The sequence below is a fragment of the Denticeps clupeoides genome, chromosome 5 (assembly GCF_900700375.1).
Source record: "Denticeps clupeoides chromosome 5, fDenClu1.1, whole genome shotgun sequence".
Taxonomy (NCBI): domain Eukaryota; kingdom Metazoa; phylum Chordata; class Actinopteri; order Clupeiformes; family Denticipitidae; genus Denticeps; species Denticeps clupeoides.
In genome coordinates, this window is record NC_041711.1 from 18,197,376 (window position 1) to 18,222,016 (window position 24,641).

The window sequence follows — 24,641 nt, forward strand, 5'->3', positions numbered from 1 at the left end:
ACCTGTTTCTGAGTAGTAACAGTGTCAGTGGTGGTGTTAATGTAATCCAGAACAGAGGAGGTGTAGATGTCCATGTCCATGTGAGAGCCACAGGTGGCCTGTGAAGCAAATATACTCCAGTCTGTGTGTTGGAACCTGTCCTGGAGTGTAATGTCAGCCCCCGCTGGCCACACTTTGATGGTCCTCACTGATGGCTTCACAAGGTTGATGAGGCGGGAGTACTTGGGGGTGAGAAACAAAGAAAGGTGATCTGATTGTCCAAAGTGAAGGAGAGGGGTCACAGCATAGGCATCAGCCATGTTTGTGTAAATTGATCCAGGGTTTTGTTTCCTCTGGTGTGACAGAGAATGTTTTTGTGAAATTTACTGTCTTCAAATTGGAGTGATTAAAATCCCCCGCCACAATGTATGCAGCCTCTGGGTGATCAGTCTGTTGTTTACTGATGGCCGCATGAAGTTCGTTCATAGCAAGCTTGGCATTAGCATCAGGAGGAATGTAAGCAGCAGTTATAATGGTAGATGTAAACTCCTGCGGCAGATAAAATGGTCTACACTTAACCATGAGAAACTCTAGGTTAGCTGAGCAGTGTCTCCCAATGATGATCCACTGACAATCGATGTGTTGTCTGTATTTTGGGAGTTCATGGTTTAGTTTTGCTCTGTTAAAGGGGCAGTGGTGGCCTAGAGCTTAAGGAAGCGGCCCCGTAATCAGAAGGTTGCCGGTTCGAATCCCGATCCACCAAGGTGCCCCTAAGGTGCCACTGAGCAAAGTACCGACCCTGCACACTGCTCCCCAGGCGCCTGTCATGGCTGCCCACTGCTAACTATTTTTTATTTTTTTTTAGTTAAATGGTCTATTATCCCACGTTTTTTAAGTCTCTCTCTATATATATTATAATACTGCAAACAAGCTCACTACAAGACAGAAATAAAAAAAAAGGTTTTCATTTAATCTCTTGTGCTTTTCAAGCAGTCAAACACACCAGGTAAAATGTCACCGGGAGAACAAAAGGTGCGTAGTAAACGGGAAGAAAACCCAAGGGTTAAATGAAGGGGTAATTTTTTTTTTTATCTATTGATCGCACATCGTACAGAGGATAAAATTATGGTACAAATACGATAATTATGGCGCGTCTGGCAACGCTGTCCCCTCTCCACAGGGTCCGCTGACGTGACCACCCTCAACTATCGTGCGCTGCTTATCACTCTCGCGATGTTTCAGATCAAACTTGCGCCTCGTGGGTCACGCGCAGGCGCAGTTTGCATTTGATACCGCGTGGAGGCTTTTGCTGTGCTTCAGGCTCTCGTGTGGAGAGCAGAAAGTACTTAAAAAGCAGAAAAGACTCATTTAAGATGCTCGTCTTATTTGAGACCGCTGCTGGCTATGCTATATTTAAAGTAAGTATGCGTTTTGGCGCACAGCTTAGTTGAAAATAGTTGGCAGAATAATATTAACTAAAAGCTCCCTACCTTCTACCTCCTTTGCTAACCGGCTAGTGTGTTTTTTAATGGTTGTTTGAAAGAAACGTGTATTTATGTATATTTACGTCACGCCGACGAATCTGTGTTCGGGGTACATAGGTTTGCTCTTTCTTGTAGTTGTTCCACGCCGAGAAGCCAGTGCTGCCGCTAGGCCGCTTTCCACGTTGCAACCATGTAAACTTTTAACCGAAGCGCCATGAACCATCAAGGCCTGTGCGGTTTCTCTCGAGTTATGCCATTGTATTTTGCGCGCAGGAAACTTCTTACTGCCTCGTTATTTATTCTGTCTTTGACCGTCGCTCCGCATGTGCAGAATCTACCGGCCACCGGAGACATGCGGTCTCGTGGTTCTGGTTTGTGTTAGCTGACCACTGAAATGCTGTTTTCTAGGTGCTCGACGAGCAGAAGCTCCAGCAGGTTGACAGCCTGTGGAAAGAGTTCGAGACTCCTGAAAAGGCAAATAAAGTGTAAGTGGTTGTGCCGTTTCATAGACTTTTTTTTTTTTTTTTTTTTTTCTGAGTACTCATACAATATTGTAATTTGGCGCACTATATAGTATTTTGTTAGAGCTTTCACTGAGCAACATTTTAAAATAATCATTTTATTCATAGTGTTTGTCTCTTATTGATATTTTGTCTGGTTTTAATCACCAGGGTAAAGCTGAAACACTTTGAGAAGTTCCAGGATACAACAGAAGCTTTGGCAGGTAACGTAGCTTTTTATTTTCTGCTTTTGTTTCTGTAAATAGCTTTCAGGATTCATGTTTCCACTGCCCTTGTGGAACCAACTCACCCCCTGTGTTGCCTGTGATGTATCTCTGTGTCTGATTACAGTTTGATGCTATTCTGCAGTTAAACTCGTCACTACCACTGAGACACTCAAGTGGGGCAAAAGAGATTAAATTTGGCAGAATCTGTAAGACGGTGGTGTTAGGTGTTTGTCTGAATCGAGGATCTCTCTCCCTTCCTTAGCGGCAACTGCACTGGTAGAAGGGAAGCTCGGTAAGAGCCTCAAGAAGATTCTTAAGAAAGTTGTAGCGAAGGAGGCTCATGAGCAGCTGGCCATCACAGATGCAAAACTGGGAGGAGTTATTAAGGTGAGTAAGATGATGTTCCCCCTGCATCTTGCCTGGTGCCACTAATGCCCCCTTTTCCACATTGTGCATAATAATAAACTTTGACACAATAAGCATACTGCCAAGTGGTGCAGTGTGCTTTGCAATATTAAACCATTGATTTAAGCATTTGGGAGACTGAAAATTTTTGTTTGTTCTCTCAAAGGATAAGCTCAATCTGAGCTGTGTGCACAGCCCTGCTGTGGCTGAGCTCATGAGAGGCATCAGAAACCAGATGGAGGGTCTTATCACAGGCCTGCCTCCCAGAGAGATCAGCGCTATGTCCCTTGGTCTTGCACACAGGTAGGAAACTGTTAAGAGAAATGAGAGATGAGTACACGATTTGACTCATGTGTATGGCTGCTGTCTATGATTACACTTTGCTGACTGAATTCAATGTAGATTTCTCATCAGCATTCGTCACTACCACTGAGACAGCAGCAGCATTTTGAGTATACATTTGATATCAGTGTTTATTGTTTTTAAATGAGGTCTGTCATTAACATGTTTTAGTCATTCAATCATAATTTTTCATCTCTTCCTTGTGATCCTTGTAGTCTGTCTCGTTACAAGCTGAAGTTCAGTCCGGATAAAGTGGACACCATGATTGTGCAGGCAATCTGTAAGTAAATATGTAACTTTGACGTAATGTCAGGACTGTTTTATCACTGTTTTCCCCCTCAGTTTTACATTCTCTAACTACATAAACTAATTTGTGGTGGTTGGCCTGAAAGGAAACACTTGTAATCGGAAGGTTGCCGGTTGGAATCCTGACCTGCCATAGTGCCACAGTGTACCATCCCCACACGCTGCTCCCAGGTGCCTTTAATTTCTGCCCACTGCTTCATCGGGGGATTGGTTAAATGCAGAGACCATTGTGGTGCTGTGGTGTCACATGACAACTATTCTTTCACTATTTCACTAATTTATACACAGTTATGTTTTTTTTTTTTTATTATTTTATTTTATTAGCAAATAGCTTACACAAATGTTTAAATTATGTTCTATAAATGCTTTCCCAGCTCTCCTGGATGACCTTGATAAAGAGCTAAATAACTACATCATGCGCTGCAGAGAGTGGTATGGCTGGCATTTCCCAGAGCTTGGCAAGATCATCACAGACAACTTGGCATATTGCAAGAGTGTCCGCAAAATAGGTACAGTCTAAACAAGCTTGTGAAATTTTGAAGTAGCATCTTTTGTAATTGTTCTGTTTTATTAACCAGATTTTTAACATTTCACATATAAATGTATATCCTGAGGTGAACGTTTTGTGCGTAGAGTATAATAGATGTTATTTGCCAGTGCATATATTTTGAATGTTTCCCCAAAAGTAATCAATCATTGTTTCCAGGTGACCGGACCAACGTAGCAACGACTGACCTTTCTGACATTTTGCCTGAGGAAATTGAGGCAGAGGTAAAACTTGCTGCGGAGATCTCAATGGGAACAGAGGTGTCTGAGGAAGACATTGGAAACATCATGCATCTGTGTGACCAGGTGTGTGTTTGTGTAGAAGATGTTTAATTCAGTAAACGTACTGGATTCGATTCTTGTGGCATGTCTGGGTTTTATTAGTGAAGATTGCTGCCGTAATTGTGGGTACCTGTGCTTTAGGTTATTGAGATCACAGATTATCGTGCACAGCTCTATGATTACCTGAAGAACCGTATGATGGCCATTGCTCCCAACCTCACAGTCATGGTGGGTGAGCTTGTAGGAGCCCGTCTCATCTCTCATGCAGGTAAGCTCTCAACCTATTGTAAGTGCAATCTGTTAGCATGATAAATGGGCTAGGATTAATCAAGCAGTGATGATGATGACATAATGTCAAAGCCCTGAAACCTTAATGTGGGTTTTTAAGTCACTACCTCATCTGAGCTTGAGAATTTAAGTTGTATTACAGTTAAAATTATAGTATGCCAGATTTCTTCTATTCCAGGCCTTAGGGAACTGTTCCAAATCCAGGCATTGTTTTGAGTTACCCCAGGTTCATTCTTTAATAGCCACAAATAAATTTGTTATAGAAACTACAACAGAGTGAATAAAAGATTGATCAGAATTGATCACTTTATTGATGGTAACATGAAAGCATGATCAGGTTGAAGCATTTGAATCAGTCATACCTTAAAGGCTGCAAGTTGAAGATATACTGGTTCAATAAGCTTCTTGTTGATCATATTGTCAATGACTATAAACTTTCCACCAAACAGGCTCCTTGCTTAACCTGGCCAAACATCCAGCCTCCACTGTGCAGATTCTGGGTGCTGAGAAGGCATTATTCAGGGCCTTGAAGACCCGGCGGGATACCCCCAAATATGGTCTAATTTATCATGCCTCCTTGGTGGGCCAGACCACTGCCAAAAATAAAGGAAAAGTGAGTAATTTGTACAGAGAGCAGCTGGTTTTATTGTTCTAATTTCATGTAGAGTATGCTGTGCTATGATGATGATGACAAAATGTCAGATTCCTGAAAACTGCTGTGTGGGTTTCTTAAGTCACTACCTCATCTGAGCATCATTCTTTCATCCTAGATATTTAGTAAGGCAGCTTGATGTATGTTTCCTAACATTGACACTTCTCCATAGATCTCCAGGATGCTGGCAGCTAAAACATCATTGGCCATTCGCTATGATGCTTTGGGAGAGGACACCAATGCAGAGATGGGTGTGGAGAACCGTGCCAAATTGGAGGCTCGGCTTCGCCAGCTGGAGGAGAAAGGGGTATGTGCAGTATCCAGCAAGTCGCTATTACATGCTCTCACATTTACTTGCCTAACTCTTGCTTTTTTTTTTTTTTTTAAATACACATTTAGATCAGACGGATCAGTGGTTCAGGCAAAGCTTTGGCTCGTGCAGATAAATATCAGCACAAGAGGTGAGTGATCCTTCAATCTGTTTATACCATGTACGGATGTGGTTTAAATGTATAGCAAATGTTCTATGCGACCATATGATTTTCTCTTACATTAACTCCCTGAAACATTTCTTCAGTGATGTGAAGGTGTATGACCCATCTGGTGACTCAACACTCCCATCAACGTCCAAGAAGAGGAAGATTGAGGAGGTGGAGGCTGAGGAAGCAGAACAAATTACAGTGACAAAACCCAAGAAAATAAAGAAAGAAAAAACTGTAGAGGGTGAGTCACTGCATTTCCTTTGATTTTGTTGTGTATCATGTAGTTTTGGAATGTGGTTTATTAAAAAATAATGGATTTTTATACACGCAAATTTAAATTCTAGAAGCAGAACCAGAAACATCAACAGAGGTGGTCACAGAGATGCCGAAAAAGAAAAAAAAGAAACTTAAACTTGAAGAGACGACAGCTGATGAACCCAAAGAAGAGGCGGTAGAGGAACAAGTCAGTTCGCCTGTAGAAGTAAGCAAACATTTCTGTATTATTATTTTGCAAGTTTTGCAAAAACCGTATTTGTATATAATGTCTTGTAATGTGCTAATTTCACAGACAACAGAAAAGAAAAAGAAGAAGAAAAAGAAGGCCTAAGATGAGGGGGAGTGAAATAGTAGTGAATATATGAATATTTTTTTTTTTTAATGTTAATGTGAAGTGTCAATGATTTATAAAGATTAGTCAGTATGTTAAGTTACTGACAGAATAATGGAACCTATCTTGTTTTCTTAAGAGACTTAGTGAATGAAAATGATTCATTTGCAATTTTTTATGTAGTATTGTGTATTATCTGTGCTTTATAATATTCTGCTTATTTAGTTTGACCCTGTGCTTTTTTTTTTTTTTTTTTTTTTTTAAATTGCATCTAAGTATCTAATGGCAATGTAGAGTTGTACTCATGAATAAATTTTTATTTCTTCATGTGACCTTTTTTTTTCTTTCCCCCATTTAAACACCTGCTGTTTCCGGGCATATTAGGATTCAGATTTTGGAGAAACTGAAGTAAATCTGCTGCTATGCTGCCAGAGTTATGTTTAAGATAACGCCGAGATTTAACGCTGCTCCAGCACGGCCACTGTATTTGGTTTAATAACCTGCAGGCCTAACTATCTGTGAAACATCACTTGGAAGAAGTGTGTGGCCAGAAGCAGACAGCACCTGGTCTTTCACATCCTAGCAGTGTTGCTCTGTACTCTTAGGTAATATAAGCATATATATTTCTTTAACTGTTTCATAACCTAAACCTATATAAAGATTTCAGCACTTACCAATGCTGGCTTCTTTAGCATAATCACCAAAGTACATATTTAGTATGGGTTTTTTTTTTTTTAATGGAGGTGCCATATTTTATAGGACAATCACATGATCTTGAGACCGAAGAAATTGATTTTGTATGTCTGAAAATATGAGATCTTCAAATAATTCCACGACCTTTTATCTCACTTATTAAAGCTGCAACCTTAGTATACACAATTATACAGAAATTTAGAGTACCAGTTCATATACATCAACGTCACATCAAAAAGATAACGTGTTTGAGATGTACAAGTTTACTAAAGTGCCGGAATTCACAAGGTTGTAGCTGCTTCTGCATTCCAGAATAACCACAATCAACTACAATCGTCACTTTTCCCAAATACAATCAAATTTCTAATCGACCACTTCGTGTTGCATTCTTTTATTTCACATTTAACTCCTTTCTGAGTGTCAGAAACGCCGGGAGACTCGGAAGGATACGGTTTTTCGCGACTGCGCGCGTAATGGCCGTGTTGGCACCACCAGGATCTAAACTTCCTGGCATACGAGAGCAATTCCGCTGTAGTTTCCCCACATCTTTCCTGCCTCCTCGGCCGCACAACAAACAGGAGGCCGTAGCGCGTCCTGGCCGACGGACAAGCGCTCCGACTAATCAGAGCGAGGAGGTCTCCTCGGCTCGCCCAATCGCTCGCGGCGGGGGAGGCGGGACTTCCTTTGCGTGACGGTCAGGCTTGGAAGCCCCACCTTTTGTGTTTCCCGCACCGTCAATCAAAATAGGAAAAAAAAATCAACCCGAATACCCCATCGGAGCCCGCCTTTGATTAAAGCAATCATGTCTGGAGTTTAAATGACCGCGTAACCTACCAATTTTTACCTTTCACGGCTATGACCGGTACGTAACATTTAAACACGATCGAAGCGTACCACCACCGGTGAGTTTGCTCTGCTGTTAGCAAGCAAAGCTAAGTCTTTAATCGTTCTCAGCAGCTCGGCTAGCAGTTAGCTAGCTGGCTAACAACACTTTAACAAAAGTAAACATTTCGGTCGCCTTGGGATTCCTCCACAGCCTAATCTGCGCGGTAAAACCAACAACTTAAGTAGGTTAAGTTGTACTTTTTTCCCCCATTGTGTTCGCCATCTTGCTGGCCGTAAGAAGCGGTGGAATGGCTTGTTTTGCTTAGTTTTCCCTCTCGCTGTTTGCCTTTAGCTCCCGAACAGCCAGTGAAGCAGGAGGAAATGGCTGCCTTGGACGTGGACAGCAGTCAGAGCGACTTTCTGCAGCACGCCAGCGGCGGATCCGAGCAGGTTATTTCACACTCCGTCTCTCAGGCTTTGTTCTTTGCGTGGTGTTTTGGTGCAGTTCACACGTTTTTAAATTAGGATGCGTGGGGGGACGACGACGCCGAACGCTTCCCGTGAACCTCCGGACTAACGGCCACCCACTTTCTTCGGTTTTAAACCCGCCCATAGTGGGTAGGACGCAGCTGCCACCGCGGCTTCTGCCCACGGCACCTGCGCTTAGATCCGATCACCCCTGGGTTAGGGGAGGACCACCCTGACCGAGAGTCACCTCCCCTATGGGCAAGGCCTCGGAGCTCAAAATAAAGCGCCGACTGCGCTGTCTGGCCGTCGACGTTCGAATGCGCGTCTGGCCCGATCGTGTGCTTTTGTTGATCCGTCGCGTCAGGATCGCGATGCGATCGATTATCGATTACGTGCTAAATGTGGTTACTTGCTGTACCGGATACAGTCCACGAAAGACAAGGCTTCACAGCATTTAGCTTGTCTTGATGCGGCCGCGTGGTTTCCTGTGTGGGGGGATTTCGGGCTATTCCTTTTTTGCATTACGTCGTTTTTAATATAAAATATGTTAATTAAAAATAACAGACGGGAAAAATATATACAATTTATTATAGGCAGCCTTTTCCTGAATTGCTTTGAAAGATTGCTGTGTTTGCCTTCTACGCAAATAGCAACATGCTTAACACTGCAATTAAATTTAAACTATATCATTTAAAAATCTAATTTAATACAAATTCATATATGGAGAAACTAATCTGAGAGTGCTCAGACAGTCTGCTAGGTGGGCACAGTATTGCATTTTCTATAATAGATGGATTTTTTTTCTTTTTCACCTGAAAATATTCTAATGAATTGAGATTCATTTAAAATATCACTTTATTTTAAAATCTGTTTTAATTAAATTTCTCTCTTGCAGACAACAGACCTCACATCCATACAGTTAAGTGGCTCTTCCGACCGATGGGAGGTGCTGACTCCAGTTGCCACGGTGAAAGAGGAGCCAAGCGTGGTGCACATTCCAAGCACAGGCATTGTGGCATCTAACGGACAGTATGTCCTCCCGCTGCAGGGCATACAGAGTCAGCCCATCTTTGTTGCAGCTGGCAGTGATTGCACGAATGCCAATGGGGTGCAGTACCAGGTCATACCCCAGCTGCAGAGTGCAGATGGGCAGTTGAGCTACGCCGCCGCGCCTGCTGTGGATGAGGGTGCACAGCCGCTGGAAGCTGACGGGAGCGGGCAAATCCACATCCTGGCCGACGGCACTCAGGGCATTGCAGCGGCTCCTGGCACAGCATCTGCCAATGATATCCTTGCATCAGCAGGGCAGGGACTGCTAACACAGCAGATCCAGGGCGTATCATTGGCTGGTTCAACCTTTGGTGGGCAGGGCCAGGTGCTCACCAATGTGCCAGTGGGTTTGCCGGGCAACATCACCTTTGTGCCCATCAACAGCGTCGACCTGGAATCGCTGGGGCTGTCCGGGGCACAGACGATCGCAACAGGGGTAACGGCTGATGGTCAGCTCATCATGGCTGCACCAACTGTGGATAGCAGCATCATTGATGGAGGAGATAAATCTGGTGACGGAACGCTCACGGACGTCAATACCTCTTCCGGGGACGTGTTTGTGCCAAACACTTCAACCGCCACTTCTACCACAACCTCTTTGCCTGAGACAATAGACGGTACAGGTGTGCTTACCCAGGCCACTGCTGTCTCTGTTGGTCAACAAGATCCTTCCGCTCTCCCGTCCGATAACTACATCCACCACAACCACATTACCACCACCACAAATGCCCAGGACTCGAATGCACAGCCACTGCTTCAGCTACAGCAGGTCCCGAATCAGACTGTTGATGGCACGGCAGGACAGGCGCTCCAAAGTGTGCAGCTCCTCAATCCCGGGACCTTCCTGATACAGGCCCAGACGGTGAGCCCGACGGGGCAGATTCAGTGGCAGACCTTCCAGGTGCAGGGAGTGCAAAACCTTCAGAATCTCCAGCTACCCGCAGCTGGCGGTGCAGGGACCACCACAGGTCCCGCTCAGATCACTCTTGCCCCTGTGACCACTGCTGGACACATCCCCAACCTGCATACGGTCACAGTCAACTCCATTGCCCAGTTTCAGCAGGAGGACCATGAAAGCCCAACAGGTAGAATATATTAGAATACACATACACACCCAAACAGCTGGTGTCCTTGACATTTGTACCAAACATATACCTAGGTGTGTGTTGCCTGGATAACTGAGTAAAGTCTTTGATGGCCACTTTATTGGCACTATCTAATTACAGAAAGGACTACTGTGGAAGCAGTTCAGTTTATAAATATAGAATGATGCTAAAAGTGAGTTTTAGTCACATGGCGAATTTATATTCCCTATTCTGTGCGTTAATGATTTATTATTATTTTTAATTTTTTTTAGCAAAAAAAAATATGAAGCTTTTGTCTTTAAGCTTTACCCTTAAGCCTCACAGTGTTGATAACCTGCTTGACACGCTTTTTTTTTTTTTTTTCTCTCCCTGTTTTCCTGTGTCTCAGACATTCACATTAAGGAAGAGCCAGATTCAGATGACTGGCATTTGAGTGGTGACTCCACCCTTAATCCTAGTGACCTGTCTCACCTGCGCGTGCGATTGGTTGATGAGGACCCAGAGGTAGTGATGCAGGAAGGGAAGAGACTACGCAGGGTGGCATGTACCTGCCCCAACTGCAAAGAGGCAGGAGGAAGGTAAGTCTATGTACCTTTTTATGTGCATATTTTTTACCATTTTTTAATTGAACTTTTTCTCCTGGTTTGCTCCTTATTGGCGATTTACTAGTTTTCAGTAGGGTCAGCAAATGTGTTGGGACAGATTAGTGAGATTTGGAACTGCTAGTTGACTTCTGCACACAATATCATGTCAGTTTTTTATTTGAAAATGAACGTTTTTTTAGGTGGTTGGACTGGATCCCTGATGTTACAGACCAGATACTCACACAGAAAAATAGACCCAGTCCCTAAACCTCATTATAATAGATGTAAACACGTGTGTGGTAGTAGTCTAGTGGTGTAACATGCCTGACTATGAACCAGAAGACCACAAAGTCACAGGATGAAACCCCACTTACTATCATTGTGTTTTTGAGCAAGATTCTTAACTCTGAGTGTCTCCAGGGGGACTGTCCCTGTGACTACTAATGTAGCTCTGGCTAAGGGCATCTGCTAAATGCCTAAATGTAAATATTGAATATAGGTTCCAAAAGTCAGCCATTTGATAAGTTGGTTTACCCCTAATTGTGAAAATCCAGTTCATATGAAACCAAGAAAGAGAAGAAAGATCTTTTTTGATGTGATTGAATTGATTATCATCATGAAACGCTGCAGCACAGTGCACACAATGAAATGTGTCCTCTGCATTTAACCCATCACCTTGGTGAGCAGTGGGAAGACATGAAAGGCGCCTGGGAGCAATGTGTGGGGACGGTGCTTTGTTCAGTGGCACTTTGGCGGTTCTGGATTTGAACTGGCAACCTTCCCATTATAAGTTCCACTAGACCACTACTGGCCTGCGTATGCAGGCATTTGAGGCAATGCACTTCTAAAAACTGTCCTTATCTAATGAAGCCGTGTGTTGTTTTTTTTTGTTTTTTTTAAGAGGGTCGAGCTTGGGGAAGAAGAAGCAGCATGTTTGTCACATTCCAGGTTGTGGGAAAGTGTATGGAAAGACATCCCACCTTCGAGCCCACTTGCGCTGGCATTCCGGGGAGAGGCCTTTTGTCTGCACTTGGATGCTCTGTGGGAAAAGATTCACACGTAGTGATGAACTCCAGAGACACAGGAGAACACACACAGGTATACATACACACACACACATTTTAATTGGTTCATCACTTGCCTTATCTGAACTATAGGAACATAATTTTGACACTTTTTCCCAATCAATATGTAATGTGTAAATGGATTTTAATCATTAAATGTGTCTTTTTGTTTACACATACAGGCGAGAAGAAGTTTGTGTGTCCAGATTGTTCCAAGAGGTTCATGCGGAGTGACCATCTGGCCAAACACATTAAAACTCACCAGAATAAAAAGAGCTTATCAGGAGCAGGGGCTTCAGATGCTGGCACCCCTGGGGACAGCATCATCACAGGGGGCGGAACCACACTCATTCTGACCAATCTGCAGCAGGGTGGTGCCCAGGACATCCTCTCAAATGCTGAACTTCCACTTCAGTTGGTCACTGTGTCCGCTAGTGAGGTCATGGAGTGACCTGGACTTTGCCCCCTTTCACAGTGCACCGGCTTTTCACTATCAATTTTTATATATTATAAATATAAATATACATATATTTTAAAAATAATTATTATTCACATATGTTCAATAGCAGTCTTTTTTATGAGCAGGGCAAAAGAAAAGACATTTAATGTTCCATTCCTTACTCCTACATACAAACATATATACTCAAAACTCAATGAAATGCCTTATTTTGTACCGTATTCTGTAGTATAAAATGCTGGAGTTGCATGTGTTTTTTTTTTTTTATTTTTGCTTTTTGTTAATTGTATCATTCTTCCTGATGTGTGTGTGTGTCTGTGGGGTCATGATGAAGGTTATGGTACAGATCAGTAATATGGGCTGTCCGTGGGTGATTGGGTTGATGACTGTGAGTGAGTGACTGTTTTATATACATGTACACAGCTATCTGTGCATTTGTCTCTTCAGAAAAGGGGTTCTGGTAGAAAGTTGTTTAAGTCGAGGCAAAAGCTGCTTGCTGTTCCCAAAAGAAGCATAAATACCAGAACCTAGTGGCTCTGTTGATCCATGTGGGACTTCATCAGAATGTGTCTTATTATGTGCTCTTCTGCCTGCTTTTCTTTTATATCCCTTATGTTGTCCATCATGTCTCTACAGTTGATTTCTCAATCTTGACATGTAAAGAACACCCCCCATCCCCCATGTATCTTTATTCAAACAACTTGAATTGTCCCAATGGACAAACTGAAACAATCATGTAATTAAACCTTTTTTTTTGCTGTCATTTTATTTCTCTGTAACAATATTTGTATTTTTTTTCATTGTATGTCTATTCAACATCACAAGAAACACGTATATCCATGTTTTCTTCCAAGCAAAAAGCTATTTATAGTCATTTATGTAGTTAAAGGAATTATGTTGTATCAAAGCTTCCTTATTTCAATTACTTTTTGAATAAGTGTAAAATTTGAATGTTACTTTTTTTTTTTTTTACATCTTCCCCCATTTCCCAAATGGAACACAATTAAAGTCGGAATCCTTCCTATGAAAACAGAAATTTATGCTCGGAGGGGTGTGTCCAAGTGGCAGAATCCCTCATGTGTGTTTGTTTTATAACCTGCAATTAAATGCCATTTTGCATCCTGCCTGTTATTAGATGGCATAATTGAACAAATGCAATTGTTTTTACATCTTTGCATTTTTTCTGATTTGTCACAGGGACCTTCTCATTTAACAAATTGACTAAAAAGTCTCACATTAGCAGAAGCAGGAGATACATTTCATTAAGTAAAATCTGAAGAAATGAGGGGTGGCTCAAGACTTTTGCCCAGCATTGTGTATACATGCATGAATAAGTGGATGTTATGTAGTGTAATTTGTGTAGTGACTAGTCGTAATCTGGGTTAACCAGTATACTTTATAGTCACTATTTTCAAGTTGTCGCGAAGCTTAGCTCAGTCCAGTGTGGGGCCTGTTCGGCAGAGTAAGGGGGTTTGCGGGGTTTGCGAAAAAAGATTAAACAAAAAAGAAATATGACCTTTAATGATTTATTGTGATCCAGTTGTGATGTATTGAAGTAGTGATAGTAAGTAAGTTTCTCTTCTTCAAGATATAGATTACTAACTATCCTGAGGACATCTTAACATACACCGGTGACCAGTCCAACAATGGGCTCGAAAATAGTGCTTATATAATATAAGTACTGGTTAACCTACGTTAGTATTAGTGTCAGCTGAAGAACAGTTCAATGTCTACTGAAGAGTTTGGGTGTTTATAACATACATACACACACATATACATTCTCCTATATATATATATATATGCTTCTGAAAAGTTGTTGCAAGTCGCTCTGGATAAGGGCATCTGCCAAATGCCGTAAATGTAAATGTAAATATGCTGAATGGTCACAGTAGGCAAACCAGTTGGACCAAAAGTGGTTTATCCTAACATGTTAACAGGTGAGTAAAGCATTTGTGGGCTTTGTGAAGGATCGTGTGATGATATTACCTGGTCGGGTCATACGTGAGTGTCAATATCAGTATCAGGTGAGGCTCAGTTGCGGTCACGTTTCATGTGCCACAGGTACAAAGAGAAAGGGTGACATGGCTTAGGTTGTTGCTATGGTTATGCTCAATCCCCTCCCACTCGCAGACTCCTGCAGTGGTATCGGTTCTCCTAAGAGGAAAAGAGTAGCTTTGAGCTACTTGCAGCTCCCTGTTCTAAAGGTAAGTGGAGTTTGAAATTAGTACATTTTTGACCTCTTGATGCTGGGTTGACATTCCTTGAGATCTTGACGTTGGTATCATGCACAGTCTCCAGTGTTCTTCATATCTTTGACCCCATGGACCGTTGTTTCCCTTCACTAGTCTTCAAAATCCTCCATTCGCTTTTCCCTTCTATCTCTCTTTCCCTTTCCCAGAGGACATGGCGGAGGGTGGTGTCCGTGTCCCGTCTGAGGTGATGAAAGCCAGTGCAGTGTCTGACGAAAGGGTTGACTTCCTTCGTGAGCAGGTGTTCACCATCCTGCGCATCAAAACCGACAAATGGAACCGCTTCATTGGGGCAGAGGAGAACCTGAAAGTTCTGCTGGACTTTCTGGATCACGACTATAATGACTGCCTCATCCTATTCTCTGGGCCAGGGGGAACCCTGCATGTTGGAGATGGCCAGGTGAGTAGAAACACAGATACATATTCGTATATGCTGTATGTTTAGGGTTACATGGGTTTTTCTTTACCTGTTAAGTCAGGAGTGAAACTTTGAGGCCAAGCTAAGCTAATAGCAGGTGACTAACTGCTGGGGAAAGTGGTAAACCAGGCCTGGATGCTCATGGGTCATAAACAACATTACTGACCAAGTGTATATCCCTACTTTGCTCGTCTCTTCTGACATTGTTTTTGTGTCGAAATAAGTCACCACTTATTTCTGGTGCTTTCGCTACTGAAAGCATTCTGAGTAATTTTACCCCTCTGAAGACTTCACCTCCATGGAAGACCAAACTCCTGTGTGTCCACAAAAAAAGACGAGCTAAAGTGTCCAAAAAAGACTTCCGTTTGGAGCTGTGGCTTGGTGAAGTTTCTGGACAGCCCATGGACCACGCCCCTGTCTTCATATCTGAGGTGATCTCAAAAAGAAAGCATGACTGAAACTCCACTTCCTCTGTGTTTGTCTTATGTTTGCATGAATATGGTGTATATCTGGTTGTCAGCACTGTAAATGCATACTGTTGTGCATGTTCATGTGTTTTATGATATTTGAATGTATATACGTGCGTATGTATTGTGTATATTTTTAAGGGGGATTGTTTAAGAGTGTATGCTGTTTGTTTGCATATATCTTAGGTGCTGCTCTCTCTACTGTCGAATTGTAAGAATCATGTGGGTTGGCCCCGGGTGCTGGTGGAGGACGTCACACGGCACATCGAGAAACTGAAAAGTGAGGTGGTGACTCTACGGGGTCAAGCTCAGGGGCGCACACTCCTACCCCTACCCCTCTGTGTAGAGCGCACAAACCAGAAACAGCTCAGGTGCGTGTCCTATGATTAAAACATTTTAAAAATCACTTCTTCATGCACCTCTTACATGCCGCTCTATGTCTTGTAAAATGGATTTTTCAGTCCTGATGACTCACCCGTAGACCGGGCACTGCTGTACTCGATAGAGACCATGGTGATCCAGTGGACACAGCAGATGAACTCTGCACTGCAGAAAGACTCAGCTAAGCTCCTGCGTCAAGGGGACAACCCAGGACCCACTGCGGAGCTCCGCTTCTGGGCCTCTCAAAAGGAAAACCTTTTGGGCATTCAGACACAAGTGTGTGTAGCTGTTGTGTGCGTGGGATCGACTATATGAAAGTGCAGTCATATGTGTGTGTTGAAATAGTTCTGTTCCATTGTCTTGTGTACATGACTTTGAAGACTGCTCTGTACTGTTATCTAGCTCCAGAACCCAAAAGTGGCACAGGTCATGGAGATCCTCAGGAGAATTAACAGCAGTTACTATGACCCATTCAGAGACATGGCACTCAAGATAGACCAAGGTGCGTTCACGCTCACCTGTAGTTTTGGAGGTTTGTTGTTGTCTTTGTGCTGATCATGTGAAAGCTGAATTAGAGGATGTGTAACATTGTGAAAGTGACTTGTGCTAGGAAATTTCAGATACAGCCTGTGTAGAGATTATGTGAAGCTGTCATCCTTCAGGATATGGGAACACATTGACCCTTTAAAAGATTCAGAATATTATACTGCATATGTATTTTTGTGTAGCTGTGTTGGAGGCTGAGGATATAGACCTATACTTGCGCCCACTGAAGAAACACATCAGTGTGTTTGAGGAACGCCCCTTTATGCACCTGGAGTCACTGATCCCGCCCCTTTTTCACACGATCTGCCTGATCTGGACACACTCACAGTATTATTGCACCCCACAGCGAATGGTCACTCTACTGCAGGAGTTCTGCAATCTGCTAATAGAGAAGGTCTGTCTTTCTCTCTCTGTGTGTGTGTGTGTGTGTATGTTTAATAGTGGGACATTTGGACATTTTGCTGGCCATAGGACTAGAATTAAGGCCAAATATTTGCATATATAAACATAGCACATGAAGCATGTTCAGTAATGTATTAGAAATGTTGTCTATAGGGTGGTAGTAGCCTAGCTGGTAACACATTCACCTATGAACCACATGACCACAGTCACAGATTCAAACGCTACTTACTATCAAGACACTTAACCCTGAGCTGCTCCAGGGGAAGTGTCCTTCTAACTACTTTTTTTGGTTTAATATGGGAGAACCCCATAGCCGTGATTAACAGTTCTCATGCAGTTTACCCACATTCTAGTTCCTGTCTCCTCCTGTTTTCTCTCATTTTTATTGCACTGCCAGCAAATGGGGTCACTGTTATCACTTCCACACCCCCTACTAAACCAGCACTTTATACTGGCGAACTTTTGAATCTGACATTAGTGACCATTCCCCATTAAAAACAGAGACAACGTTTTTATGTTAAGTTTAAAGGTAGGGTTAGATTTAGTTGTGGTATTGTTTAAAATGTTTTGTTTAACAGATATAGTTATATAATTACAATATATATTTAGCATATTTATTACCATAGGTCCAAATATATATAATACTATGTGAAAACATATGGAAAATTGTATGAAACATTGTGCAATGTGTGGTATTGAATAATGTGTTTATGTGAGCACAGGCCTTTGCCTACCTGCTTCCAGAAGAGCTTTTTAAGATGGAGATGGAGGAGGCAGTGGAGAGGGTGCATAGCACCATTCAGGTCCTCAGAGCTTTCAGGCATAGCTTTCAGCAACACAGGGACAAGCTGACCCCTACTGGGCCCTACAGCAGACCTGGCCTCTCTGTCAAGCTCTGGGACTTTCCTTCCGATATGGTTTTCCATCGCACCGACCGCATAATGGAGAGGCTACTAATGATCGAGGTGAGACTTTCAGATAGTACCAGCAGTTTTGGTGCTCAGGTGAGAATGTTGAGAATGTTTGGATTGTTTTATGCTTTAGGAGTTCAGTAGTATCATTAGCTTGCTTATTTTGAAGTTCCTTTATTGACCTGTGTGTCAGTACTCATTGTTTGTGTGTTTGATTGTGTGCTGTGTTCAGGAGTTGTTTGCATCTGCAATGGACTTCCTGAAATTGGAGCGGGTGGAGCTGGGTGGATCGAGGGGGAAGATTCTGAGTGAACTCATCTATAGCATGAACGATCAGTTCCATGACAGCTGGAGACGCCTGAGAGAGTGCAAATATGACCCACTGGATTACACTAAAGAGGTCAAACATGCACACAACCGTCAAATTGACCTCACACTAACCACATATACCATATTCACACACATTGTGTATGTCTACTGAAACCTACTGATATTTATTCATAGGCACATAAATGGGCATACAGAACACAAATAGATACAGTTTCGTCTATGCTGACAGTGCTTCATTGTCTAGGACTTTGTGCGGGATTACACACACTTCAGGGAGCAAAATGAGGACTTTGATGAACGTCTGGGAACTGTACTTAACCTGGCCTTTCAACACTCACGAGGGCTGGAGTCTGTTTTCAAGGTATCGCACACACAAACACACCCAATAATGCAAGTGACTTGGCCTCAGGTTGTGAATTTGCATCCTGGTTCTGTGCCCTGATGGGTCAAGACTGTTTTAGTAGCAAAAGAGGGACGTACTCAACTGTTTTTTTGTTTGTGGCTGACCTTTTTATTCACTGACCTTTTTATTTCTTTCTTCATCCTGGTTGGAGTTTACATTTCTCCTCTGGCCAACAATAGCGAAGTGGACCAATGCAGCAAAGCAGGAACTGTAAGACTGTTTTGACTGCATTGATTGGATGGTCCTCTGTCACATTCCTAAGTCTAGGGGTTTAAGAAACATGACAAGGGTGTGGAGAGGAGGAGGTTCACTGTTACACTCACAACCAACCCAAGCATACAAACAGTGCTTTAATTTACAGGGAGCTAATAGGTACAATAATACAGTGGACTCAGGACAGCTAACCAACATCAAAAAAGCCAAAAGGAAGAGATGGTTCAGCAGGGATAACTCAAACATGTACAAGTTAATAAAAAGGCACATAAAGCTAACAGGCTAACACAGGCAAACAACAAAGGGTCTATCACACAAAGCAACAAGAAACACAAATGAGATCCCCAACGGAGCTCCTTGCAGATCTCCGTGGACCTCCCTAACACCATCCGAAGTCTCTTTATATAGGTGGAGGTGACCAATGGCAGATGGTAGGTGGAGCTGGAAGGCTTCAACTCCTCCCACAAAGTCAACCTAAAAGAGACGGGACGCAAAAACACAGCCAGACACACAGAACACGTGGGAGCGTACGTCCAGGAACGTAACACCCCCACCACCGAAAATCAGCCCTTTGGTTGATCCAAAAGTGCACAAGATAAAGCATACCCCCTCAAATACAATATCTGCACTATTCAATGAATCTCACATCAAAAATTACGAAGGTCCAAAAACAAGCAGTGGACAACAAAACTGTATACTCAAAAAAAACTGTATACCAACCAAAAAATGGTTGGTAGTGGTTGTATAATAGGGCAAAACTTAAGCAAACTATGGTCCAACGAAATATTTCCCCCACTTACACAGATATTAGAAATGTCAGTTATGGGGAAAATAATAGGGCACTCCACACTGCTCTGGGGACTAATACCCTAAGAGACAGTAGGCCCACAAACAGATGCACCGCCATACAACAGCCGTCCTAGACTTAACCCGAATGGGACCTTTACACAAAAGCACACTCAGTGCTTGCACTGGTAATTAGTCATGTTCCATTCAAACCTCCTGCTCCAACTTTCTGAGCTCAAGCTCACGCTGACACTCCAGCTGGCAAAAGCTGAAGCTCCTGCACCATCTTGCAAGCCCGTAGTTACGGTATTCACATTCTGGACAAACTCTCGCTGAATCAAGCCACTCACGCTTCTCCAATGAGCACTCATGGATTTTTACATCCGCATCAGAGTCACTCGCCGAATCGGCAGAAATGCTTGATGAGAGCATGTCAGCAGGCAGGGCTGTGAAAAACATTCCTATTAACCAACATGCTCCACAACTGAAACAGAGTATCCTTCCGCCGAAGAACCTCACTACTCAGAGTGAGCGAACACCACATGGCAATTCAAACAGCGTCTCTTTCAAACACTGTGACAAACGAATACAGAATGAGCACTAAAGAATGTCCACAAAAATGATACAACACAGCCACCACACACAAAATGAATATTGTGCTAACATTAGACCCACACCTGTGTACACAAACAGATCAACTGCCCCACACAAAACATGTACGCCAAAAAAACAAAAATCTGAAAAGTGACAACCACCCAAGCCCACACAATCTCCTCTCCACCGAACGTATACCTGAGGCCACAAAGACAGCAGCAAAATTGTAAATCCGGTCCTAAACCTGCCTAACACAAGCTACCTTAACCTACCTGCTCTTCGGAGAGTACCGATTGGAGGCAAATTTGAATGCCGAACGTCACCCCGGCAGACTCAAGCTGAGGCTGTTCGTGTGACGGCATACCCCCACCCGGAGTAGCTCCAAAAGAAAGAAAGGAAAAATAACAAAGTGGTGCTCTGCAGGGAGGGCATTGTCACAGCAAAGACCCCAAGAGACACCCTAACTTACCGATATACGATTCTGATCACAAACACCAAACAAGGGGAAAAAAATCCCGGACGAGCCCCCATTTGTTACGTTACTATGTCTAGGGGTCTAAGAAATGCGACAAGGGTGTGGAGAGGAGGAGGTCCACTGTTACACACACAAACAAACCAAGCATACAAATATTTACAGGGTGCTAACAGGTACAATAATACAGCAGACTCAGGACAGCTAAACAACATCAAAAAAGCCAAGGGATGGGATGGTCCAACATGCACAACAAAAAAGGCACATAAAGCTAACAGGCTAACACAGGCAAACAACAAGAAACATGAATGAGATCCCCAACGGAGCTCCTTGCAGATCTCCGTGGACCCTGGGGACCTCCTGAAAGAGTAAGGGCCTAGCAGACCCTGGGGACCTCCCTAACACCATCCGAAATCTCTTTATATAGGTGGAGGTGACCAATGACAGATGGTAGGTGGAGCTGGAAGGCTTCAACTCCTCCCACGAAGTCAACTTAAATGAGACAGGACGCAAAACACAGCCAGACGCACAGAACACGTGGGAGCATACGTCCTGGGACGTAACACTACAAAGCCACATCTGATTTTTTGGATGACCTGACAGATACTGTTAAATTATACATCAGTTTTTGTGAAGATATGTGTGTCAATCAAGACCTTCTGCACATACAACAACAATAAACCATGGTTCACTACAAATCTGCAACATCTTCGCCAGGCAAGGAGGAAACCTACAGAAGTGGTGGGAAGGGGCCTGTACAAGCAAGTCAGGAACACGTTGACCAGGGAGATCTAAGTGGCTAAAAGAAGCTACTCCAAGAAGCTGAAAAAACGGTTTCAGCCAATGACCCTGCGTCAGTGTGGAGAGGTTTGCAAGACATTACCAGCTACAGATGACCCCCACCACCTGCCAAAGGAAACAAAAGCTTGGCAGATCACCTTAACAAATACTACTGCAGGTTTGAGAAACACAGATTTACACACCTTACCCACCCCACCCCAGAGGTAATGACCCCCATCATGATCCTGCATACTGACAGGAAGTTGAGCCCTCAACACTGCTTCCCCTCACTATATCAAACAGCTTAATATCTTCTGTGGTGACCTTCAAGTTCCTGGATATCACCATCTCCCAGGACCTGAAGTGTGGAACCAAAATCTCCTCCAATCTCAAGAAGACCCAGCAGATGTACTTGAATGTACTTATTGAAGTCCTGTCCAATCTTCCACATGAGCTGCTGACCCAATCACCCCTGCAGTCATCGAGTCTGTGCTGTGCCACCAAACAGGACAGGATCAGACTGCGAGGGACTGTACTGACAGCAGAAAAGATTATTGGTGCCCCCGGCCCTCCATCTAGGACCTGTTCCGCTCAAGAACCAGGAAACAGACAGAAAAGATAATCATCTTTGCGGCAACCTTCTGGCCCATTTCCTTACCTGCTATAGGCCAACAACTGCCCCAGGACACAAGAACAGCTTGTTCCCCCTCGCAATCAACCTCTTAAACAACTGAATTATTACCATTTCACAATTGCACTTTATATATATAGTAAGTAATCTGTAATCCTTGTATTTTTGTGTACATACAGTAAGATTTGATTATATTGTCATGGTTTTTATGTTTGAGAAACACCATCAACCAGAATCAAATGCTGTGGCAAGTGTGTGTGTTTTTTTTTAGAACATTTGCGTTTAACTTATGTGACTGTATTTCAGGAGAGGTGTGTGTATGCTCTGTAGCTCCTGCAGATTTTTGGGACCCTGCTGGAGAGGCCACAAATCCACAAGCTGTTCACTCCCAACTATGGCGTGCTGCTGGTCATGTTCCAGGAGGAAATGATCTCTTGCCAGAAGATTCTGGAGCAACACAGAGAGAGGGTGTGTATTGTGTATATGACTGTCTCTGTGCTATTATGTATGTAATAGGTGTGTGAGACAGTCTGCATATGTGAGTCACTCTAATAATGTAACAGTGCATTATGTAAAATGGTGTGAAGATTCAAACTAAGATTCAATAAAATAAAATGAATTGCAAAGCTCAAATAGCATAGGGCATTACTGTAAGCAATTTAGATTTTTTTATAAATTTGATGGACAGTCTTGGGTGAGTCAGTTTTCCGTGGAGTGCTGATTTCATGGAAATTTCATAACAATGTCTGCTGGTGGCATGGTTAAAAGGTGAAGTCCACTTCATTTCAAAGCAAAGTCCACATACTGGTGCTGCTTAGCTCGGCAAAGAGCCATTCTGAAATGAAGGGGATATGGCGGCAACAGGCGGTTTTAATTGGGAGGCATGGCCCTTCCCCATGCTGCCCCATCTCATGCCTATAGGCGTGTATAAAGGTGTCTTCAGCTGGGCACGCAGCTGAAGACACGCAGAGACATGGTTATCCTGTACACTTGTGTTGTACTGCATTGCCCTCAGCGAACAGTAGTTATATGCATAACCTTTTATATTTAAGAGGCTGATAAAATACACAAATAACTGATGTGCTTCCGCATGTCAGCTGGTACCATGGTGAGCTAAGTTTTTGAGTTGCCTTTTGCACAGTTTCTATAAAGGAATTCTTATTAGTCAGTTTACAGGCAGCTCTTTCTGTTAAAAAAAGTGAGAAAATTATGAAGAGAGTCCATTGTTATTTCCCTATACTGAACAACAAAGGAAACATATAAATGACAAGGAATTACTGTGAGATGATATACGTATGTGTGTGAAATGTCTGTGTGTGTCAAAGAGTGTTTCTATGTCTATTATTTTGCTTGTTTATTGTTAACATTTTTTCTTTTGTAGCTGCGTAACAGCAGTGCCCTTCTTGGTAAGAACATGCCCACGGTTGCAGGGAATCTGAAATGGTCACAAGAGCTGAGAGACCGAATTCTGACCAACCGCAGCCACCTCAACCAGTTGTCACACATGTAAGATAACACTCACTAAACATATAGGCATCAAAATATGAATACATGCATGTCTTTCATTGTGTGGTGTCGCTAGAATTCTTCATTCAGTTGTGTGATACGTCTATGATGAGTGTGTGTGTGTGTGTGTGTGTGTGTGTGTTAGGCCACTGGACAGCCCTGAAGCCATGGATGTCCTGAGTGCATGTGAGTGTGTGTTGGAGGTATTGGATCACCTGGACGAGGAAGTATACTCTAACTGGTGTGTAGATTTGGATGAACTGTGCCACACCCACCTCAATGAGCATCTCCTCACATGCAACCCTGAGAGTGGCCTCTACAAAGTTAACTTTCATCCAGCTGTGAGTTAAAGGCACAAGACCTTTGTACAACATTCAATAACAAATGCACAAGATATATTTTGTGTATATATGCCTCTTTTTAGCTTTCAGCCATACTAAAGGAGGTGAAATATCTGGGAATGTTGAAGAATCACAATATTCCTGAAGTTGCTTTGCACCTTCACTCAAAGCAGGAAACCCTTTATATGGTGTGTAGCTTGCTACATTTGTCAAGTGTAAACTGTTTGTAATAATACATTAATTGTTAGTACTGTCATAAACATGTGATATTATTGCAGAACTTTCTCTGATGGACTTTCCTGGACCTGAAACATCAAGTCCAGACCAGTATTTTACTGTCGAATAGTGGATTCAGTCATGGACCTACTGGCCAACTGACTGGCTGAATCTAAATTCTGGTCTGGATTTGTTGTGTCAGGTCCAGGAACGTCCATTCTTGACTGGGTGAATATGCAGCACAACTAAAACAATATCTCGTTTTCTATGTTGTGTGTACAGTACACTAGCACCCTCTCTCAGGTAGCTGAGTGGTATAACAAACTACACAGCACCATTCTATCAGTTGAGCTACGACTGGTCGAGGCCAATCTAGAGGAAGTGAAGCATAAGATGAGTCCTGCACTGCATGAACTAAAATGGGGAGATGAAGACCTGTGGGATTATGTTCAGAGGTGATTCTTCAACACAGACCCAATCACTATTCAGAAAGTTGTGTACTGTACAGCGACTTGTCAAGCACAGATGTTTTATAGATGAGACAATAGTTTATCTTATCATTTTAACCAAAGTGACTAACTGTTAGTCATTATAGGGACAGTCCCCCTGCAGAAACTCAGTGTCCTGCACAAGACCTGATGGCAAGTGGGGTCTGAATCTATGACTTTG

The 24,641-nt window shown here is 43.0% G+C and overlaps 3 protein-coding genes, 1 long non-coding RNA gene and 3 other non-coding genes across 8 annotated transcripts in view; 6 read left to right on the plus strand and 1 right to left on the minus strand.

Moving 5' to 3' along the window:
- Nucleotides 1-1,258: 1,258 nt before the first annotated feature.
- Nucleotides 1,259-6,427, plus strand: nop58 (NOP58 ribonucleoprotein homolog (yeast)). Its single transcript, XM_028979936.1, has 15 exons — nucleotides 1,259-1,397; nucleotides 1,872-1,948; nucleotides 2,135-2,187; nucleotides 2,453-2,577; nucleotides 2,762-2,898; nucleotides 3,153-3,217; nucleotides 3,618-3,752; nucleotides 3,950-4,095; nucleotides 4,213-4,339; nucleotides 4,809-4,972; nucleotides 5,184-5,318; nucleotides 5,411-5,472; nucleotides 5,589-5,734; nucleotides 5,838-5,974; nucleotides 6,062-6,427. Exons 1-15 carry the CDS (start codon nucleotides 1,353-1,355, stop codon nucleotides 6,098-6,100), a joined length of 1,593 nt encoding a protein of 530 aa, XP_028835769.1. The 5' UTR covers nucleotides 1,259-1,352; the 3' UTR covers nucleotides 6,101-6,427.
- LOC114791389 (small nucleolar RNA SNORD70) lies at nucleotides 2,952-3,040 on the plus strand. Its single transcript, XR_003749998.1, has one exon. It is a non-coding gene; the product is annotated as a small nucleolar RNA SNORD70 (small nucleolar RNA).
- On the plus strand, nucleotides 4,398-4,482 carry LOC114791391 (small nucleolar RNA SNORD11B). The gene has a single exon (XR_003750000.1). It is a non-coding gene; the product is annotated as a small nucleolar RNA SNORD11B (small nucleolar RNA).
- Nucleotides 4,637-8,202, minus strand: LOC114790151 (uncharacterized). The gene is made up of 2 exons (XR_003749775.1): nucleotides 5,563-8,202; nucleotides 4,637-4,952 (listed from the first exon to the last, which is right to left on the minus strand). It is a non-coding gene; the product is annotated as an uncharacterized LOC114790151 (long non-coding RNA).
- Nucleotides 5,031-5,116, plus strand: LOC114791392 (small nucleolar RNA SNORD11B). Its single transcript, XR_003750001.1, has one exon. It is a non-coding gene; the product is annotated as a small nucleolar RNA SNORD11B (small nucleolar RNA).
- sp3b (Sp3b transcription factor) lies at nucleotides 7,502-13,094 on the plus strand. Of its 2 annotated transcripts, XM_028979935.1 has the most exons (7): nucleotides 7,511-7,655; nucleotides 7,830-7,860; nucleotides 7,971-8,068; nucleotides 8,982-10,221; nucleotides 10,610-10,799; nucleotides 11,707-11,903; nucleotides 12,052-13,094. In XM_028979935.1, the coding sequence occupies exons 3-7, from the start codon at nucleotides 8,000-8,002 to the stop codon at nucleotides 12,318-12,320; spliced, it is 1,965 nt and encodes a 654-aa protein (XP_028835768.1). In that variant the 5' UTR covers nucleotides 7,511-7,655; nucleotides 7,830-7,860; nucleotides 7,971-7,999; the 3' UTR covers nucleotides 12,321-13,094. The 2 variants fall into 2 exon arrangements, with proteins under 2 accessions (XP_028835767.1, XP_028835768.1); XM_028979934.1 differs by lacking the exon at nucleotides 7,830-7,860 and having other exon boundaries at nucleotides 7,502-7,655.
- A 1,373-nt stretch (nucleotides 13,095-14,467) lies between these two features.
- dnah9l (dynein, axonemal, heavy polypeptide 9 like) overlaps nucleotides 14,468-24,641 on the plus strand; it is a 38,310-nt gene continuing 28,136 nt past the window's right edge. The window contains exons 1-15 of the mRNA XM_028979350.1: nucleotides 14,468-14,530; nucleotides 14,725-14,975; nucleotides 15,281-15,424; nucleotides 15,647-15,831; nucleotides 15,922-16,117; nucleotides 16,244-16,343; nucleotides 16,570-16,781; nucleotides 17,512-17,793; nucleotides 17,933-18,100; nucleotides 18,275-18,391; nucleotides 22,240-22,377; nucleotides 23,291-23,415; nucleotides 23,561-23,756; nucleotides 23,840-23,944; nucleotides 24,255-24,427. Of these exons, the coding sequence (XP_028835183.1) occupies nucleotides 14,730-14,975; nucleotides 15,281-15,424; nucleotides 15,647-15,831; nucleotides 15,922-16,117; nucleotides 16,244-16,343; nucleotides 16,570-16,781; nucleotides 17,512-17,793; nucleotides 17,933-18,100; nucleotides 18,275-18,391; nucleotides 22,240-22,377; nucleotides 23,291-23,415; nucleotides 23,561-23,756; nucleotides 23,840-23,944; nucleotides 24,255-24,427 (2,387 nt within the window). The 5' untranslated portion in view covers nucleotides 14,468-14,530; nucleotides 14,725-14,729. The remainder of the gene's footprint in view (nucleotides 14,531-14,724; nucleotides 14,976-15,280; nucleotides 15,425-15,646; nucleotides 15,832-15,921; nucleotides 16,118-16,243; nucleotides 16,344-16,569; nucleotides 16,782-17,511; nucleotides 17,794-17,932; nucleotides 18,101-18,274; nucleotides 18,392-22,239; nucleotides 22,378-23,290; nucleotides 23,416-23,560; nucleotides 23,757-23,839; nucleotides 23,945-24,254; nucleotides 24,428-24,641) is intronic.

Bases quoted from the DNA above. Each gene is read 5' to 3' on its own strand.
- nop58 (XM_028979936.1), top strand. From the start codon at position 1,353: ATGCTCGTCTTATTTGAGACCGCTGCTGGCTATGCTATATTTAAA. The intron at 1,949-2,134 runs GTAAGTGGTTGT...TTTAATCACCAG, and splicing joins CCTGAAAAGGCAAATAAAGT to GGTAAAGCTGAAACACTTTG. The intron at 2,188-2,452 runs GTAACGTAGCTT...TCCCTTCCTTAG, and splicing joins TACAACAGAAGCTTTGGCAG to CGGCAACTGCACTGGTAGAA.
- sp3b (XM_028979934.1), top strand. The intron at 10,800-11,706 runs GTAAGTCTATGT...GTTTTTTTTAAG, and splicing joins TGCAAAGAGGCAGGAGGAAG to AGGGTCGAGCTTGGGGAAGA. The intron at 11,904-12,051 runs GTATACATACAC...TTACACATACAG, and splicing joins ACACAGGAGAACACACACAG to GCGAGAAGAAGTTTGTGTGT.